A 19,213-nucleotide genomic window follows, 5' to 3' on the forward strand; every position below is an offset into this window, starting at 1 on the left:
ATTGAGTTAATAAAGCCACATACAAACTTGGTCTCTTTTTTTATTTCTTGAGTAAGGCAGCTCCAAAATGCAGATGTTTCACCCTAGCTCAGTGCTTTCTGTGGTTCACAATATCCCTCGGCACCAGCCACGGAGACGGTAGCTTCCCATCTAGCTTCTGCAAACCGACCTGCTGCTTAGCCTCTCTCCACTGTCACTTTGACTTGTGAGCCCTCACTTGGGTCCCTTCCCCGTCTATCTCACTCACTATCACTGTAAGAAAACTCATCCCACCACTGCCACCAAATGTCACAGACAGGCCGTTGCCTGGACTGTATTGAATGAAACTCAGGACCACGTGGTATCATGCGAAAAGTAAAGGGAGATTTAAGCTTCTTACGTGGCCCTCAGGCTGAAAATAACAAACAAATTATGGTACTGATGGCAATACAGAAGTGCTCCTCACGGAGACAACCTCACACATATTTTCCCAGGCCCAGAACCCAGGAGACTTCAAGGCCCACCCCATAGCACCCAAATACATACGCTTCCCCTCTGGCACAGGTGCAACTCAGGCACAAAAAGAGAACAAAATGATAATACAACAAAATTACATCACATACTGTCATTCACACAACTACTTAAGAATAAGGATCATGTAAGTTGATGAAATATGGATTATGATACTGGCCAGTATATCAAAGGATAAATACAAACACATCAATACTTCCACTCTCTCATACTTAGCTCTCCAATCTAGGCAGTGATGCCAGGCACCCATTGACAGCCTCTCTTCACAGATATTGGAGTAAACCTATTTTGGGTAACTTTGAGTAAGGGCAAATATATATATATTTTTAATTGAACCTTTATTTAACTAGACAACTCAGTTAAGAACAAATTCTTATTTACAATGACGGCCTACCCCGACCAAACCCTAATGACGCTGGGCCAATTGTGCGCTGCCTTATGGGACTCCCAATCACGGTCGGTTGTGATACAGCCAAGAAACCAGGGTCTGTAGTGACACCTCTAGCACTGAGATGCAGTACCTTAGACCGCTGCGCCACTTTGGAGCCCAACATCATGGCCAGCTGTTTGAATAAGACATCTGATTAACACTTTGCATTTATAACGGTTGGTTTAACCTTATCTAATAAATAACCAAGTAATTGATGCATCAATAAATAAAATAAAAGCATGTTTCTCATCCACCCAAAGACAGTACAGTTTCTAAACTCTGTGACAAGGCCCTTGCAAGCCAGTCGGCATAGGAGTTGTGCATTCATACACATCATTGGTTGTTTCTTTTTTTCTCTTTTCTTTTTTTTCTTCTATTTTCTTTCTTTTTTATTTAGAAAAACCAGTATACATACAATAAGTATACAGATAGACAATGATAACATATGCTAGGGGGTGCAACAAATTATATATTATACAAAGACCTTTAAAAGAAACACACATATTGATTGTTTTCACAGCTTTCTTATTAGAAGAATGTTGGATGGTCTTAATGGTCTCGAATTCCTTATAGAAAACACGTAAGAGTGTTTTTTTCTTAGTGGATTTACATTTATGAATATGAAAGTTTCCATTAGTACAGTTAGATTTATGAGGTAAAATATTTTTTCTTTATCCTTATTTAGGTTAAGGAAACCGAGCAGCACATTCTCCCATAAAAAAACAAAAGTCATCAAGAATAATAACAATTATAAAACTGTGTCATTTGGTCATTTCCAACGAACCGGAAACCGGTACCGCGTCACCACACTCGCTCATCTGATTGGTTTATGTAGGTGAGCCTTCTGACTTTGTGGCTGTGGTAACTAGTGACGATCGCCTGTTAAGGCTCTGCCTAAAAGCAAATGCTGCAAAGTGTCGTAAAACATTTAATTTACTTCCCCATACAGCAGCTAGCGTATACAAGGTGCAAAAGCGATGGTGCTCTAAAAACATAATTCTTCTTACCAAACTTCAAATTCATGAAGATTTTCATTAGACAACTTGAAAGGCTAAAGCATGGAGGACATGGAAGAAGAAAGTTCTGGTCTAAATGACGACCACAACCATAACTACTGTGAAAACCGTGCCAGTGGACAAGTTCACTATCTCAGGACCGAACTGTCAAATGAACCCCAGACCCTACCAATTTTTCCGGTTCTGGGCACGCGAGATGTAGCGGCGCAGGAGAACCACGCAAAGATTTGTTGTGGTTCAAAGTTCGTGGATTCAGACTCTAACAGCGTAAACAGTGACACCAGCGAGACTGACAGTGCATCGCCAGCTTCCATCGCAGGGAAACTGACCCTGAACTCCGCCTCAAAGTTTCGTAAGTTGAACGCATCGTGTTTAATGTTTATCATGTTTTTGACTTACTGATATGGGATGGGAATGTAGTTGGTCATGCAAATATTTCAGGCATTGCCTTTGGCCTAAACGTCAGTGGAGTAAGTTGGCTACTTACTATATGACCTTTTAGCTGAGGAACGCTCAACTACGTTCTCTTATATCGAGGCGAAGTTTTGATATTAGGTGAAGAGATTTGTTAGCAACAACACTAGGTATGTTTCCATTAACTTATCGAGTGATTATTATTGATTTATTTGGCGACATTTTGAAAACAGATGCGCCAATTGCTTGCTACGTTGCGTTTCTATTGAACTACATTGTCGATAAAAACAGCTAGACGTAATGACGTCACACCAACAACAAAACCCCCCCGCAAAAATCAGGTATCAAATAAAAATGTAGTGTTTGAAGTGTTTCCATTATCCGTTTAGGCAAATTGTGCAATAATAAATTGGCGACCGCCTGTATGTCCTATCTGTTTCATGTCTTGGGTATCCAGCGAAAGCGAGCATGGATAGAATGCATTAATTGACTAATATTTCCCATGTTCTAAATTCTCATACGCTAACATATCGGCACGGTTCGTGCCATGGTGAAACTTGCACTCCTGTAGATTTGAAATAATTGGATGTTGAAACTTGCCAACCAACCATAAAAGCAATTTAGGCGTCAGGATAATCGTTGTACAACAAAGACACATTATTTGTATAGTTGAAAAAGTAGATTTTGCATGTAAGTAGGCATTTAGAATTCAACTTGCAATATGTAACGTTTTGGGGATTTGACCAAAATTCTCAGAAATGTGTGTTATAGATCTGTCATTCTCATTGAAAGCATGTCTAAGAAGCAGTAGATATTTTCTATGTTGGATATTAATATGCTCCCCTTAAGTTTAGTTTTTGTTCTTTTACTTTCAGCTTTGTACACCAGCTGAAAGTACAATATTATTGGTTAATTAAGGGAAAATATTTCAGTGGTTTAGATGGTGCAATGATTATCTACACTGTACTTGCTTGTTTTGTCACAAACTGAAAATAGGGGAACTTTTAGCAACCAGGAAATGGCGGAGCGATTTCTTCATAGTGAATCTTTTTTATTAATTTTATTTTTTATTAACAACAAATCAATACAGAGAGTACATGAGGGAACACAAGTATATATAGATTATAAACAATGGACAATTGAGCTAGAGGGTACAATATCACAAGGACATTAAGGGACATACATAGAATTATAAGTGTAACAGCTTTTTTGTTAGGAGTGTATTTAATTGTCTTTTAAAATACAGTTACATTTCTTTTTGTAGGGTAAGAAAATGTTTTTTTGTTTGTAAATTTACATTTGTGAATATGAAATTTGGCCAAAAGAATAATGAAATTAAGTACATAATGTTTCAGCTTATTCCTATCGTAGGTAAAGAATCCAAGCAGTACATCTCTCCACAATAGTGTAAGACCTTCATAAAAGTGTTCATTTATAAATCTACAGATGTCTTGCCACGGTCTTCTTACATGAATACAATGCCAAAAAATATGCAACACTGTTTCTGGGTGGTCATTACAAAAGGAGCCATTTGAGTTGTTTTCCCTTAAACTTCTTCATATAATGGTTGGCAGGATAACATTTATGAATAGTTTTAAAGGAAACTTCCTTAATTTTGTTAACAAATAGGTATGTGTGTGGCAACATTGAAACTTTTTTCCAACAGATGTCAATAAATCCATTCCAATAAGGCATGACATAAGGTATAGATACAACATCCTGCTGAACCAAGGTTCGTATTGCTCTGTTGTTGAATGGACCAAAAGAGAAACAAATATTTCCTACTGATGAGTCAGCAGGGTCAATAGAAGGTAGGCTCTGAGAGTCAGGTCTTGACACGTTTCTGAATAATAGAGCAACACCTGAGGGAATGGCATCTAAAACAATTGCAAAATCTTTAGGTGTTACAGGGACCTTGTAAAGTGATAAGAATTCCTTAAAACTGAGTAAAAGACCCTCTGCATTTACCAGTTGGCTCACCAATAGGATATTATTTCGGGAACCAATATTCTTAAAACAAAGAAGTATTTTTATACAATATCCTGATTATTCCATATATAATATCTGTGTGGAGAAATAATTGTGTTTATAAATTAATGACCATGACAAGAAAACCTGCCGCTGAAAAGTAGAAAGTTTCACTGGAACTCTGCCAATATTGTAATTGCAAAACAACAAAACAAGTTCAGGCCACCAAAAGTAGAGAAGACATGATGAGGAATAAAATTCCAGATAGAAGTGGGTCTTCTTAGAAATGGTTTTATCCAATTGACCTTAAAAGTATTATTTAAGGTAGTAAAGTCCAGAAACTTCAGCCCACCATTCCCATAAGTGTTCATTACAACAGTTTTCCTAATGTAATGGGTACGGTTTCTCCACAGAAGGTTGAAAAGCATCTGTTCTATCTCCTTGCTTATTTTACTGTCAAGATATAAAGATACCTTCAGCCTTGGTTATTAGGACTCTACCTTTTAAAGATAAGTCCCTCTATAGCCATTGATTTTGCTTCTTCTGGGGTTTTTTTAAACAAGAGGTTTAAAATTTAGTAAGCCTCTAGACTTCTGATCCTTTGTAATGGTTATTCCTAAATATGTAAGTTCTTCTTTTACTGGAATACCATAATATGAAGGTGTCACACAATCTTTGACAGCCATGAGTTCACATTTATTAATGTTAAGATGTAGACCATACGCTTTGGAAAAGGATTGTAATCACATTGATCGATTAGCGTCTTACTTTTTTGGGGGTTAGCGTCTTTCAGAAAAAGTGTAGTATCGTCAGCCAGCTGGCTTATAATAATTTCTTTACCAGCTATGGAAATACCTTATACAGGACTGTTATTTAAAGAATTTGTAAGAATAAAAATGATTAATAAAAATAGGTACGGAGAGATAGGACAACCTTGCCTAATTCCTCTCTTTAACTCAAATCTAGGCGAGGTGCCATATTTCAATTTGATAGAGCTGTTAATATTTGCATAAAGAGTCTTAATAGTGTTACAGAAAAAAAATCCCCAAAGCCAAGTCTCTCAAGGGAGTGGAAGAGGAACTGATGCTCTACTGTGTCAAATGCTTTATATAAAAATCTAAAAATAATGAAGCTATCCTCGGTTATTAGGTCTGAGTAGTCAAGTATGTCTAATACTAGTCTGACATTGTTAGAAATAGGTCTGTTCCTAATGAAGCCAGACTGTGTTTCATGAATGATTGCAAGACTTCTTTAATTATTTTTGCAAGTAATTAGGCTAATATCTTATAGTCATTATTAAGAAGACAAATTGGACGCCAGTTATCGATGAGCAGCACTTCTTTTTTTAGGTAGGTATCAGTGTTATTAACCCCTGACTCATTGTAGGAGGGAGAAAATTGTTTTTAATACTCTCTAAAAAGACTTCAAATAGGAAGGGAGCTACTTGTTCAGAAAATAATTAGTAAAATTCTGATGTAATTCCATCAACACCTGGTGATTAATTGTTTAGATGTTTGATAGACTCTTATAATCTCTTCAACTTTGATGGGTTCATCACACTGTTTAGATTCTATATCACTGATAGAGTGAACATTATTCAGTGAGTTAAAAAACACATCTGTGGATTCCTGACAGTATGTAGAGCTATACAATTTTCTGTAAAAATTGCTACAGTATTTAGCAATTCATTTTTGGTCATCTGTAATAACACCATCAATGTTTAACTTATGGATAGTGTTATTTTTAGAGTGAAATTTCTCACGTCTAAAGAAATAGGATGAATTATTTTGTCCCTCAATCCATTTTTTCCTAGATCTAATAAAGGCTCATTCTGCTTTTAATCTATATATATTATCCAGTTTATTTTGTAACTCAATTAGTTCCATCTTCTCCTCCCCCAAGAGGCCGGCTGGGGACCTCTGAGAAAGGGGTTTAATAATGAGCTATTTAGCTTCTAGTAGGATGCTCTACCAAGGTTAGTATCAGGGGTAAATATTTTATCAATGTAAATGGCCCTATGGTCTGTGAGGGGAGTAGTACAAATATTTGTAGTAACACACTCACTATCAATACATTTGGATATAAGCCAAAAATCAATTCTGGATTGTCTGGAACCTGTTTTGTTACTCCAAGTGAATTATCTGTCGGCCGGAAACCTCTCTCTCCATATATCAGTAAGATCAAACTTTTCCATAAAAAGTATTAAACCCATATTCTGATTGGTTGGCCTACCTGGGGGCCATCTATCAGTTGAATTATCTATAGTAATGTTAAAGTCCCCTCCTATCAATAATAACGAATTGGGAAATGTAGATACCCAATGAAGTATATCTATAGATTCAAGCAATTCATCATTCTCATGTTTGGTGTTGTACCCGTAGAAGTGTACAGTAATGAGCGTAATGTCATTGTAACCGATCACAAGACAAATAAAGTGACCAAAGGGGTCACATTCCGTGTGTAGAATATTACCACCAAAGGTATTTTTCATTGTAGTGACACCAGCGGAAAGTTCAGATCCATGGGAAAGCCAAATATTGTTGCCCCACTGCGACCTCCAGAAGTTGGCATCAGCCGAAATTGAGTGAGAATCTTGAAAAAAGCAAAAATGTGTTCGAAATTGTTTAGCAAATAAAAATAAGGCCTTGCGCTTCACCTTGTTTCGTAACCCCCTAGCATTAAGAGAAACTATAGACCAAGACAAAACAACAAATATTATATAAAAGTATAAACTGTAGTAGGATGAGTCAAAGACATAGGAGCAGTAAACGATAAGGAACCGAGATCTGCACCATTTAAGTCAACTTAAAGTGAAAATAGCTTAAACCATAAACTTTGAGCTAGATGTTGTCCGGCTTTGAAATTCAACTCAACTGAAAATTATGTTCAAGACCAAACCAAGGGTTCTTGTAGTAAGAGATACTAAAAACACTCTTTAGTGTAATCAGGAACTATTCTGAGAAATAAAATACAAAATAATAATTTAAATAAAAGGGTGCATATAAAAACGGATCATAAAACATTTGAATAAAAAATGTTTTACATATACATGTTCCTAAGACCTTTTTCACTTGGAATTAAGTATTAATAACTCAATAGAACAATAACCGTGTAAAGTCAGAGTAGACCTGTATGCCCTTTAAAACAGTATCTTAGTTAAAAAATAAATACAGCTTTCAGTCTTCTTTGTAAAGTTTGTAAACAAAATAGGTCTTGTGGTCATACAAGAACAAACTAATAAATTGAAGTACCTGAGTATTCTGAAAAATAGTCACCTGATGCTTGTTAGGTAAGCAATATAAAGAAAATGAGAATACCATGGCTGAAACCATCAATCTGTACCATCTGGTGAGATTTTAGAGAGGAATATGGATTTCTGAACCATTGAGGAAGCCTCGTTATCTGACAAAGTAAGCAGCCTTTCCCTCACTTTGTGCTATGTTGATCGTTGGCCACAACTTGTTCCTTCTTTCTATGTCCTCCGGGCTGAGATGCTCGGTGAAACGCTCTGAAGGAAGGCGTTCTTCCTAGCAGCTTTCCAGACAGCATCCCTGTATAATCTGTCTGTGAAGAGGATGATGATACCCCTTGGTCTTGAATCATTTTGCTGTTGCTTCTTGCCGAGGCGATGCACGACGTCGATGGTATCACCAACTTCGTTCTTCTCTGCAGGCATAACTTCTTGGCAGAGGCGGATAGCCTCTCCACGCACATCTTCATTCTCCACCTCTTGCAAGCCGTAGAGTCTCAGGTTCCATCTTCTTGTGTATTGTTCCAGATCATTGAGACGTCTATGGTAGACATTGTTATTCTTTTCCACCTTTTCCACACTTTTTTCAACTTTTGCCACTTTCATTTTCACATCCTTGATTTCACCACATGCGAACTCAAGTCTTTTTCAAGCCTTCGATAACCATGCTGTTCTCGCCTACCATTTTTCTCAATGGCGTCAGACCTGGAGTTGATGAGTAAGGAGAGGGTAGCCACGATGTCAGAGTGCATGTTGGGTTTTTTGGAGGGGGGAGGTTTGCACGGAGTAACCGGTAAAGAGGGGAATTTGTAATCTTCAACAGCATTCGAAAGCATGATATTATCCATAGGCCAAGCGTAGTTATGGCAGTTGTCTATAAGCACGTTTCTCTCTTGTTGATTAGCAATAGAACGGCTAACTTCTTCCTTTCTTTTTTTGTCACAACTTTGCTTGGACATGCCGAAATAAATGATCAAATTATTTTTGCAGTCACAGGAAAGGTCTTATATCTTGAACAAATTAAAACAGTAATAGTAATGACTGTAAACTTGTTTTTTTTCACAATCTTTCTGAAGTTTGGTATGGAGCTCGGTAAAAAAGCGTCTGTTCAAGCCGCCATCTTGGCACCTCTTCATAGTGCATCTTTAAATGTGGAGTAGAGCTTATAGTTACGTCATGTGTACCTTGAAAAGTATTCGGCAATCATCATTGATTAGAAAAACAGTTTCCATCATTTTTCACAATAAAGTAAGTTAGACAAAAGAAAAAACACCCCTGTCCCATGGATAAAATGTTGTTTGTCTGTAGAAAATGGCTCCTATATCTGCCGTTTCAATTACCCATGTTGCAAATAAATTTTTTGCCACATTGCTTTTGTCGAATAAACCTGGGGCAATAGAAACCTTCAGTCAGTACTTGTAAATTCTGATAATGCCTTACCTATGATTGACCTGAAGAACTGTGGTCTGTACTGGGAGCTGAAATTCATACTTTATTAAAGTTTTGTTGAATACAACCACTGACTTTTTCCTAATTTGTGTTGCTCGTACTACGATGAGATTCAATTGGCACTAGCTGAGGAACCGCTCAGTGGACAATGGACCTGATCGGACAACTCAGAGCTTCTGCTCTTTTCTGTCCATAAGAAACAATTGGATTGGTGGAAGGGGCAGGCCAGGAGCAAGGAAGGAGGATGTAGTCAAGCAAGGCATCCCCCGAGGCTAGATGCCCTAAGGTTTTTATCAGAACGGGCGAAGATTAGTTTCGCCTTTTTCTTTTCCCGACATGAGTTTGTGGTATTTACTTTAAAAAATAGGAACCTTTAACTCCGTTCTCTTATATAGAGGCTTAGTTGAGTTTCAATAACTGGTTGTAGGATTTGCTAGCAACAACATTGAGTCACCATCAGTAAATTCTTACCTTTACCTATATTTGACCTGTACAACTGTGGTCCTTCCTCATGGTGCAGAAATCCCAAGTTTTAATAAAAACTTTTAGCGAATACAACCACCAACATTTTCCTTGTTGAGATTCAATTGGGTCCGTGCTATCCGGGATCCTTGATGTCCCTACCCCATTGAAGTTTAAATGTTTAAGTGGTAAGGGTTATGGTTAATGTTAAGGTACGGGTTAAAGTTAGGTTTAGGGTAGAGACGTCCCAAGGATACCGGATTGCACGGACCCAATTGAATCTCGGCTTACGTAGTACGAGCAACGAGGAAACATTCGGTGGTTGTATTCGATAAAAGTTTATTAGAAGTTTGAATTTCACCACACTGTGGAAGCACTGCAGTTGTACAGGACAAAGATAGGTACAGCGAAGTGTGTTTAGAATTGACATTTTTACAAGTATCAACTGATGACTCAAAGTTGTTGCTAGCAAAATCCTGTGACCAGTAATTAAAACTCATCTCCGCCTAAATATAAGACAAAGGAGTTAAGGGTTCCTCAGCTAAATTGGCACATGTGCTGAGCAACACAAATGAGGAAATATTTGGTGGTTGTATTAAATATGTTTTTATTAGAAGTATGAATTTCAGCACCCTGCTGAAGCGTTTTCAGATTTGACATTTTTAGAGGAATTGGCTGAATTTGACTAAATGTTGTTGCTATCAAATCCCACAACCAGTTATTAAAGCTCAACTCCGCCTCGATATATGGAGAACAGAGTTGAGCATTCCTTAGCTAATGACCCTTGTACTGTTCAGTCGGACAGTCCTTGTTTGGAATTCATTTTATTGTCATGTCAGGGCAGAGCTAGGGCTCGTGTTGTTATGAAAATAACCTAATCTTTATCATTTTGTGGTTCAGTAATGAATGCAATGACCGAAGAGGACTATAGAACCACATACTGGCCGAACCTGGAGAAAGCCATTGACCACCTGCTGATACAAAACCCCATGGACCACATCTCCATTTCATATGAGCAGATATACAGGTGAGACACAAACTGTCTGACTGTATTGATATCCTATGTAGCTTTGAAAGAAATTAAGACATGGAACTGCTGTACTACTAATGTGTGAGAATTCTGAGGGGAGATATTGCCATTTGTGACTCGTTTCAGGAAACTAGGTATATGTCGCGCATCACTACTTCACAGGAAAGCCATTTGAACGTAAATGTAGTTTAAAAAAAAATCTAAATACATTTTTGGGCAGAAATGCCTTGTAGAACTTGTGACCTTTCGTGTGCCTTAATAACAAACATGTATGCCATCTGTAAATAGCCATGACTGGCTGAGATAATGAGTGGGCTGGACATGCCGAGAGATGAGTTTTGGACTGTTCTGTCATGTAGCATGCTTCTGTCAATAACATGACCTGGTCAGTATATGTAGGTAATTCTTTCTAACGCAGCTTTAAAATAAAATATCACGTAGAAGAACTGCATAAGTGTTGCTTTCTACTTTCTGGAGGACCATGTTTTGGAATTAGAGTGATAGCTAAGGAGATGGAAAAAATTCTGGCATTTGATTTCAAATATGCAGATGTATAAAATGGGAGAAGCGTCCATCCATGTATGCCGGTAAAATAGTCTTGCTAGCTACATTTTCAGATATGACACATTTCTAATTTTGTCAAAGTCTTTTAATTTCAAGTTAGTGTACTGTTAGCTAGCTAACTAATGTTAGCTGGCTGGCTCACTACCTAACATTGTGTATGTTCTGTGTAGTTGTTATTATTTGTATTGCAGAGCCATTTACATTGCTAGTTATAGCCTAATGTTAGCTAGCTAACATTGAACATGGTTGGTTAGCTACATGCAGATTCATACAGGGTAATGACATTAGGAGGTGGGATTATGGTTCATTGTTTAGCTAGCAAGCTAAATGTCTAAACAAAAGACTCCAATGTGCAAGTAACCATTTCAATAGAATGTTAATGATGTCACTGCGTCAACTGTCGATAGACACAGCTGGTAAATTCGCTCTGGTTATCTACTCTGATTTCAGAGCACTCTCGTCTGAGTATGCCAGAGCGCAGAATAACTGACAGATTTACGTACACTCAACACCCCTTGAATATGTCTGGTGTCAGTAAACATTGGCAAAAAAAAGCCTGATTTTAAATTGTCAGCAGTACAGTTGCAGTTATCAATGCTCTGGATAACATAAAAACAGGCTAACCAGCTCTGCTAGGGTGAGTAAAATGGTCAGAGTAGCTGTTCTCTCATTTGGGTTTGGAAGTAGCTAGCCAACGTTAGCCAATTATGTTGGGTGCTTGAATGCTGCTGTTAGGTCAGAACGCTCAGATCAACCCTACTCCTCGGCCAGAACATCCAGTGTGCTCTCTGAACGCTCTGAATTTACGAACTGACAATCTGACAACGCTCTGCGTTTACGAGTGTCTTGAAATATTTGTTTGTTTAGCACATGGCCTCATGTGAATCCTTAAAGAGATGGGTGGAGCTAAGGCTTTAGAGGGTGTGAACGATGCTGAATGGGTGTAGACAAAAAAGAGCTCTCCAGTAGGAGTACCAAAACATTCAAGACAATTTTCTCAAAAGTGAGGTTACAAGTTTATCAACTTTGAAAGCAGAATTACTTTCCCATTGTTCCTCAACTGTATTGTATGATATACCAATTTCTAGCTCTGAGTTGCTACTTTTATCCAATGTAAAAAACACCATTTCAAATTTTGCTCATAAGATCGAGCCGGCCGGTCACATTTGTTAAAGTTTTAATGGTAATTTTCCTTTCCCTTTTTCAGTTATGTGTACAAGTGTGTTTGTCAACAGCACTCAGAGCTACTGTACAAAGACTTGATGCTGAAGATTACTACCCATCTTCAACAAGTCTCATCTGATTTACAAGTAAGTGAAAACAGAACCTGGGTCTTGTTCAAAGATTTACAATGGAAAACAAAAACGAGTGTTTCTTATTGTACAGATAGTATGCCCCTTTCACTGCATTTTTTGTTGTTGTGTAAATACCTGAAAAGTAAATTAACACTGATCATTTATTCTATTTTTTCAGATTGTTCCACCAGGGAATTTCATTGAGCATTTTAACATTGCTCTGACTCAGTACACAGATGCTCTTCAATGCATAGTTCCTGTATTCATCTACATGGTATGTATCCTGATGAAGTGCTCATCCTTTGAATATTCCTTCCATTAAATATTTTTGGGCCTGTTTCCCAGATACAGATAAAGCCTACTCCGTCAATACTCAGGGCAGACCTTAATCATATACTCCTTTCATACAAGTAGGGTTGCAAAGGGTCAGAAACTTTCCAGGTAAATTTGCTGAATTTTTCTGGACATTTTCCATGAAGTTAAGCCTGGGAATTTAGCTTAAATTCATCAAAAAAGTTATCTTATAACAGTGAAACTTTTTTGTGGGATACACAAGGCAATTCTAGGTCTTGTGGCATATTTTGGTTAAACTATCCCCAATTCAATTGAATTGCAACCCTCTGCATGCACAGTGCATTCTTCCATCACATCACATGGATCTTGATTCTCAAGATCTTGCACACTAATTAAATGCTATTGAGCCCACACTACTACACTGTCTGAGCCAAGGACTACATGCTTTCTGGTAAGTTTTGATTACAATACTGGGTGGGGTGATTATATTTTATATGACATGATTTCTTTGTTAACTTGTAAATAGTAGCCTACTGCAAAGTGTGTATAAATCATTTCTAACTTAACAATTTCTGCTAGTTAGTTTTGCTACCATGTGGGTTTTAGCTTGCTTCAGCCTGCTAACTGGGGAGTGTTAATTCACCTGTTTCCATACGTTTAATTTTAAAACGGGTATCTTACAAATGAGTTGTTTAGTCTAACTGCTTAACTATTTACCTGTACATGGAATTTAAATGTATTTTTAATAAATTTTTTCTAATCTTTACAGGAAAATGCCACGGGCACTATCTGATGTGTAGAGACATTTCACTGCAGCTAATGTAGAAGGAAAGCTATGTACATTTGCAAATACTGTGCCAAATCATATGTGAAGAATGCAACAAAGGTGCAGAATCATCTGGCCAAGTGCATAAAGTTCCCTCATGGCTCACAACAAGCAACCTCTGACAAAAGTCCCTCTACTTCTATTCAAGGTGAAAATGATGAATCGGACACCTTATCGATAGCAACAGCTCATGTCCTCCTGGAATCAGAAGTTTTTTTGACTCAATGGAGGAACGTAGTCAGAGAAAGAGAGCTGTGTATGCAACTGGTTCACCTATGATGCTCACAGGCAATGTCTATTGGAAAAGATTTATGAATGTTCTTTGCCCAGCATACACCCCTCCAACCAGACATGCTTTATCTACGCATTTGCTGGATGCAGAGTTCAGCAAAGTTCAAGTGAAGGTCAAGCAAATCATAGAGAAAGCAGACTGTATTGCAATCATCTCTGATGGGTGGTCGATTGTTTGTGGGCAAGGAATAATTAACTACATCATCTCGTCCCCTCAACCAGTAGAGCACAGACACAAGGGACAACAGACACACCGGTCCCTACATTGCAGATGAGCTGAAGGCAGTCATCAATGACCTTGGACTACAGAAGGTATTTGCACTAGTGACAGACAATGCTGCGAACATGAAGGCTGCTTGGTCTAAAATGGAGGAGTCCTACCCTCACATCACACCCATTGGCTGTGCTGCTCATGCATTGAATCTGCTCCTCCAGGATACCATGGCACTGAAAACAATGGATACACTCTACGAGAGAGCCAAGGAAAGGGTTAGGTATATGAAGGGTCATCAAGTTATAGCAGCAATCTACCTCACCAAGCAAAGTGAGATAAATAAGAGCACCACATTGAAGCTGCCCAGCATCACCCATTGGGGTGGTGTTGTCATCATGTTTGAAAGTCTCCTGGAGGAGAAGGAGTCTCTCCAAGAAATGGCCATATCAGTCTGCCGAGGATCCTCCTGGATTATGTATTTTGGGAGGGAGTGGTAAGTAGCTTGAAACCTATAGCACTAGCCATTGCACGGATTGAGGGAGACAATGCCATCCTGTCTGATGTTCAGACTCTGCTTGCAGATGTAAGAGAAGAAATCCGTACTGCCTTGCCCACTTCACTGTTGCTCCAAGCAGAGGAAACTGCAATTCTGAAATACATTTAAAAATGCGTGAAGAATTCTACCTGAAGCCCATACACGCCGCGGTGTACATGTTGGACCCCAAGTATGCTTGCAAGAACATCCTGTCTGGTGCTGAGATCAACCAGGCCTATGGTGTCCTCACTACCGTGTCTCGCCACCTTGGCCTGGATAAGGGCATGGTTCTTGGCAGTCTGGTGAAGTACAGTACACTTCCAAGCAAGGGCATTGGGATGGAGATGCAATATGGCAGTCATGCCAACATATCTCATCAGCCACCTGGTGGAAGGGACTTTGGATCTGAGTCTCTTTCCCCTGTTGCCGAAATCAACCTCCAAATTCTACCAACATCAGCCGCATCAGAGCGCAATTGGTCCCTGTTAGGGAACACACACACCAAAGCATGCAACAGACTGACCAATAAAAGGGTTGAAACATTGGTGGCCATCCGGGCAAATATGAGGCTTTTTGAGCCTGACAACGAGCCATCCTTAACAAGGTTGGAAAGTGACAGAGTAGATGAGCCCTCAGTCTAATTTTCAAGAGGTGGACATTGAGGAGGTCCAGGGAGAAGACATGGAAGCCTGAGAGGAAGACAACCAATGCTTTTGTTTCTGGACTATCATTTTACAGATGTATGTTTTAATTATTTTTATTTCACCTTTATTTAACCAGGTAGGCTAGTTGAGAACAAGTTCTCATTTGCAACTGCGACCTGGCCAAGATAAAGCATAGCAGTGTGAACAGACAACACAGAGTTACACATGGAGTAAACAATTAACAAGTCAATAACACAGTAGAAAAAAAGAGAGTCTATATACATTGTGTACAAAAGGCATGAGGAGGTAGGTGAATAATTACAATTTTGCAGATTAACACTGGAGTGATAAATGATCAGATGGTCATGTACAGGTAGAGATATTGGTGTGCAAAAGAGCAGAAAAGTAAATAAATAAAAACAGTATGGGGATGAGGTAGGTAAAATTGGGTGGGCTATTTACCGATAGACTATGTACAGCTGCAGCGATCGGTTAGCTGCTCAGATAGCAGATGTTTGAAATTGGTGAGGGAGATAAAAGTCTCCAACTTCAGCGATTTTTGCAATCCGTTCCAGTCACAGGCAGCAGAGAACTGGAACGAAAGGCGGCCAAATGAGGTGTTGGCTTTAGGGATGATCAGTGAGATACACCTGCTGGAGCGCGTGCTACGGGTGGGTGTTGCCATCGTGACCAGTGAACTGAGATAAGGCGGAGCTTTACCTAGCATGGACTTGTAGATGACCTGGAGCCAGTGGGTCTGAGAATGTTTTTGGGAGATGCAGTGGATAATTCAGTATTCTCTTTCTTTTGTTGTTCAGTGAAATCATCCCATGTGAAGAGTCAACTCATTTAATTAAAGTTCAATTCGTAACTAAATTGTTTTTTTTATTTCTATTGGAAGGATTGAATCATTTGCCATTGTCTACTTATGATAAAGGTAAAAGTTTTATGTTTGTCTCATATGATATGGTAAATATATCCAATGCAAAAAACATCTACATTTAAACGGCATTAATTTGCATTCCCATATTTTCCCGTTAATTCCCATTTATTTCTGTTCATTCCCACGGAAAGTTTCTACCTCCATTTCCCCAAAATGTGCAACCCTACATACAAGCATTTTTTCTTCTTCATTTCTAAGAATAAGTTCTACATTGAAACGAAGCTAAACCGACACCTGCGAGAAGATCTCATGAAGCTTTTTACTGATCATGTTGCAGAAAAACATGTGAACACGCTGATACGTAAGTACAGTGGACTGGTCAACTGTGCAGGCCAAACCCAAAATATCTAGCTTATTACTCATCTTGTAAAATTGTGTTGATGCTTAATTATTATTTTATTTTCTTCTGTTTTCCTTTAGCTCTTCTCCTCGAAGCCCATTCCATGCCTTTTCAAGTCAGACCTTCAACAATGGCCAGTGTCGTGAAAGGCCTGTATACTCTTCGGCCAGGTGCCCTTTCCTTTCTGTCTTTTTTTTAAAATTCCACAAGGCATGCTGCTACCTAAATAGTTACATCCACTAGTGAAATGTTTAACTAATGTAACTGTCAAACACGAGTGTAGCACTAATCAAAACTGTGAGAAATATAGATTACTCTGATTTGCACTACTTCGACTTGAAGTTGGAGAGGTAAACATTCACTATAAAACACCTGCCCTGTATGTGTTATGACATCCATTATAATGACTATTGGCTACCTGTTTCAGATTGGGCACATTTAGCCCCAGCTCTCTTCTCTGGATTCATTCCTCAAATCAACCCGCCTACAGTGGAATCCCAGCTCTCTGACTATGCTGCTCATGACCAGAAACTACAAATGGAGCTCTCTCTGAATGGCTTTCCCAGGTTAGTGTTATAAGGCAGAGTTTAGCAAAAAATAATAATAATACTTCTCCCAGGGTAGTGTCCTTTAGGAAAACGTTAGTGAGCATTTCTTATTAGACAAGTTCAGATTGTACATCCCCGTTTTGGACCGTTTTCTTGTGTTTTGTGCCTAATGAACACAACCCTGGTTTTTGACGATGCTTCCTTTTGTTTTGCAGAGGTGACCAGTCTCGCAAGAGAGCCAGCGAGGAGTCTGCATAGAGTAAGGATGATGCATACATACATTGCTTGCTTTTGAATAGAAAAATGTCACTTCATTTGCATATGACTTATAATTGGCCTATTGAAAAATATGTACAAAAATATGAATACCTGTTTTGTTGTTTTTTGCAGGTGCTCAGACAGTCATCGACCTGGCTCAACCCAAATTCACAAAACACTGAACGATTAAGATTCTCTGATGCCGAGTGCAGTGGGTGAGCATAAGCATGGGCTCGTTTTTGACCCGCAAGAGTCGTAGTGGACACTGCTTTCTTTGCCTCTTTTTTGAAAAGCACAGTGAATTCATAATGGTGCATAATGATTCTGTCAGCTTTTGGTGATGAATCCATCTTCTTTATTGTTAAGGTATTATGTAGTTTAATGTATTTGTTCTTATTTTCTCCATTAAAGTGTGCCTTCTGCTCTGCTTTGTTGGGATATTCAAGTTGCCATTAACCAGGTGGATGGGGCATGATTCCCAGTTTGACCACATACTGTGTCAATTATGGGTCATGTTCATTAGGATATGCTGTAGAAAACATGAATTACAATGGAAAACAAAAGGATTGTTTCTGATTGGACAAATACAGGTGGTTCCTCTGTTTGTCTGTTTTCTTCCACTTTGTGCCTAATGAACATAACTCTAACCTGGACCTCCCTGATCTGTTATTGGTCTGATTGATCTGATTCAGTAACTATGACAGTCTGCTGCTATTCCTCATCTGTTGTTGTGTAGAACACTTGATTTTTGTCTGTCTGGTCTGTGTAATTAATATTGACAGTTGTTTGGATAGGAACAAATTGTGTCACTTTGTATCAGTCAGATATGTTAACGTCTGTAATGAAAGACTAGGGTCTGGGAAGTGGGAACATTTCCTCTTGAATTTAAGAAAGTTCTACAGTGGCACATACCCAATTAGATATGCATTTCATTCTATTTTTGATGTTTAGGCAACTTTAAGCAATGGTTTATCTGGAACTTACAGGATTAAATATGTCCTGTATAACAATTTCTTTCTCAATGGGAATGAAACAGCAACAAAGCTTGTTAGCATACAAAATAGGAGTATTTTTTATTTAATTTAACTAGGCAAGTCAGTTAACACATTCTTATTTACAATGACGGCCTAAAGTTTTGGTTATAACTGAATAGGTTATGTCGGTAATTGTTTAAAGGTCTATTTTCTACAACATTTATATTTTATTGCCTTTGTTTTTGAACCAGATCGTATTTACCAAGCATGCCAAAGATGATTCACAATGTTCTTATTCCCTGTTCTAAAAAAATAAAATAAAATAATTGCATTGTGACTCCAGAAATGATGGTGTCAGTCTCCCCATGTTGCTGCTGTATCTGCATTAGCTTACCCATTGTACCAAGTCACTGAGCCAATTGATTAGGATACATTTTTGAAACTGTTGTGAATTTGGTTACAATAATTATGTCAAATGATGTAGGTGGAGTTAATTAAAATCATCCCTGTGTTCTCTCCAGTTCCTGATGATGTAAACCGATCCAGTCTCATTGTGGTAATGATCAATGTATGGTAGTTACTGTCACAGATTTACCTTTGTTACATGTGGTTTATGTTAAAATGGAAGTATTTGATACAGCTCTTTGCACTGTTTTAAGTGTAATGTGATGCTTGTCTTTGAATATGTTGGAGATGGCACACTCATTGTCTTATGTACAGTTTTACTTTCAATAAACAAATCTTGAAAAGGATGTATATTATCACCTGTGAAATCACTGGGGGTTGATGGCAGCAGTAGGATCTTGTGGGCAGAGTAGAGTTTCTCTTCGAAAGTTAATTAGTACTGTGAATAAAGGCTTTTCACTGACAAGCTTAAACGATGCATTGAAAAGGAGAAAATCAACACCTACAACACAAGACACTCAGGTGCAGGTAATTGTTGCATTCATTAAGTAGT

General features: G+C 38.4%; 1 protein-coding gene across 1 annotated transcript; it reads left to right on the top strand.

Annotated features, from left to right (window-relative positions):
• The first annotated feature begins 1,854 nt into the window (after positions 1–1,854).
• Positions 1,855–19,007, top strand: LOC112252540 (CDK2-associated and cullin domain-containing protein 1). Its single transcript, XM_024423845.2, has 9 exons — positions 1,855–2,308; positions 10,400–10,526; positions 12,301–12,403; positions 12,567–12,662; positions 16,334–16,436; positions 16,556–16,645; positions 16,903–17,041; positions 17,239–17,282; positions 17,414–19,007. Exons 1-8 carry the CDS (start codon positions 1,999–2,001, stop codon positions 17,279–17,281), a joined length of 1,011 nt encoding a protein of 336 aa, XP_024279613.1. The 5' UTR covers positions 1,855–1,998; the 3' UTR covers position 17,282; positions 17,414–19,007.
• Positions 19,008–19,213: the final 206 nt, after the last annotated feature.

This window comes from Oncorhynchus tshawytscha, linkage group LG01 (assembly GCF_018296145.1).
Source record: "Oncorhynchus tshawytscha isolate Ot180627B linkage group LG01, Otsh_v2.0, whole genome shotgun sequence".
Taxonomy (NCBI): Eukaryota; Metazoa; Chordata; class Actinopteri; order Salmoniformes; family Salmonidae; genus Oncorhynchus; species Oncorhynchus tshawytscha.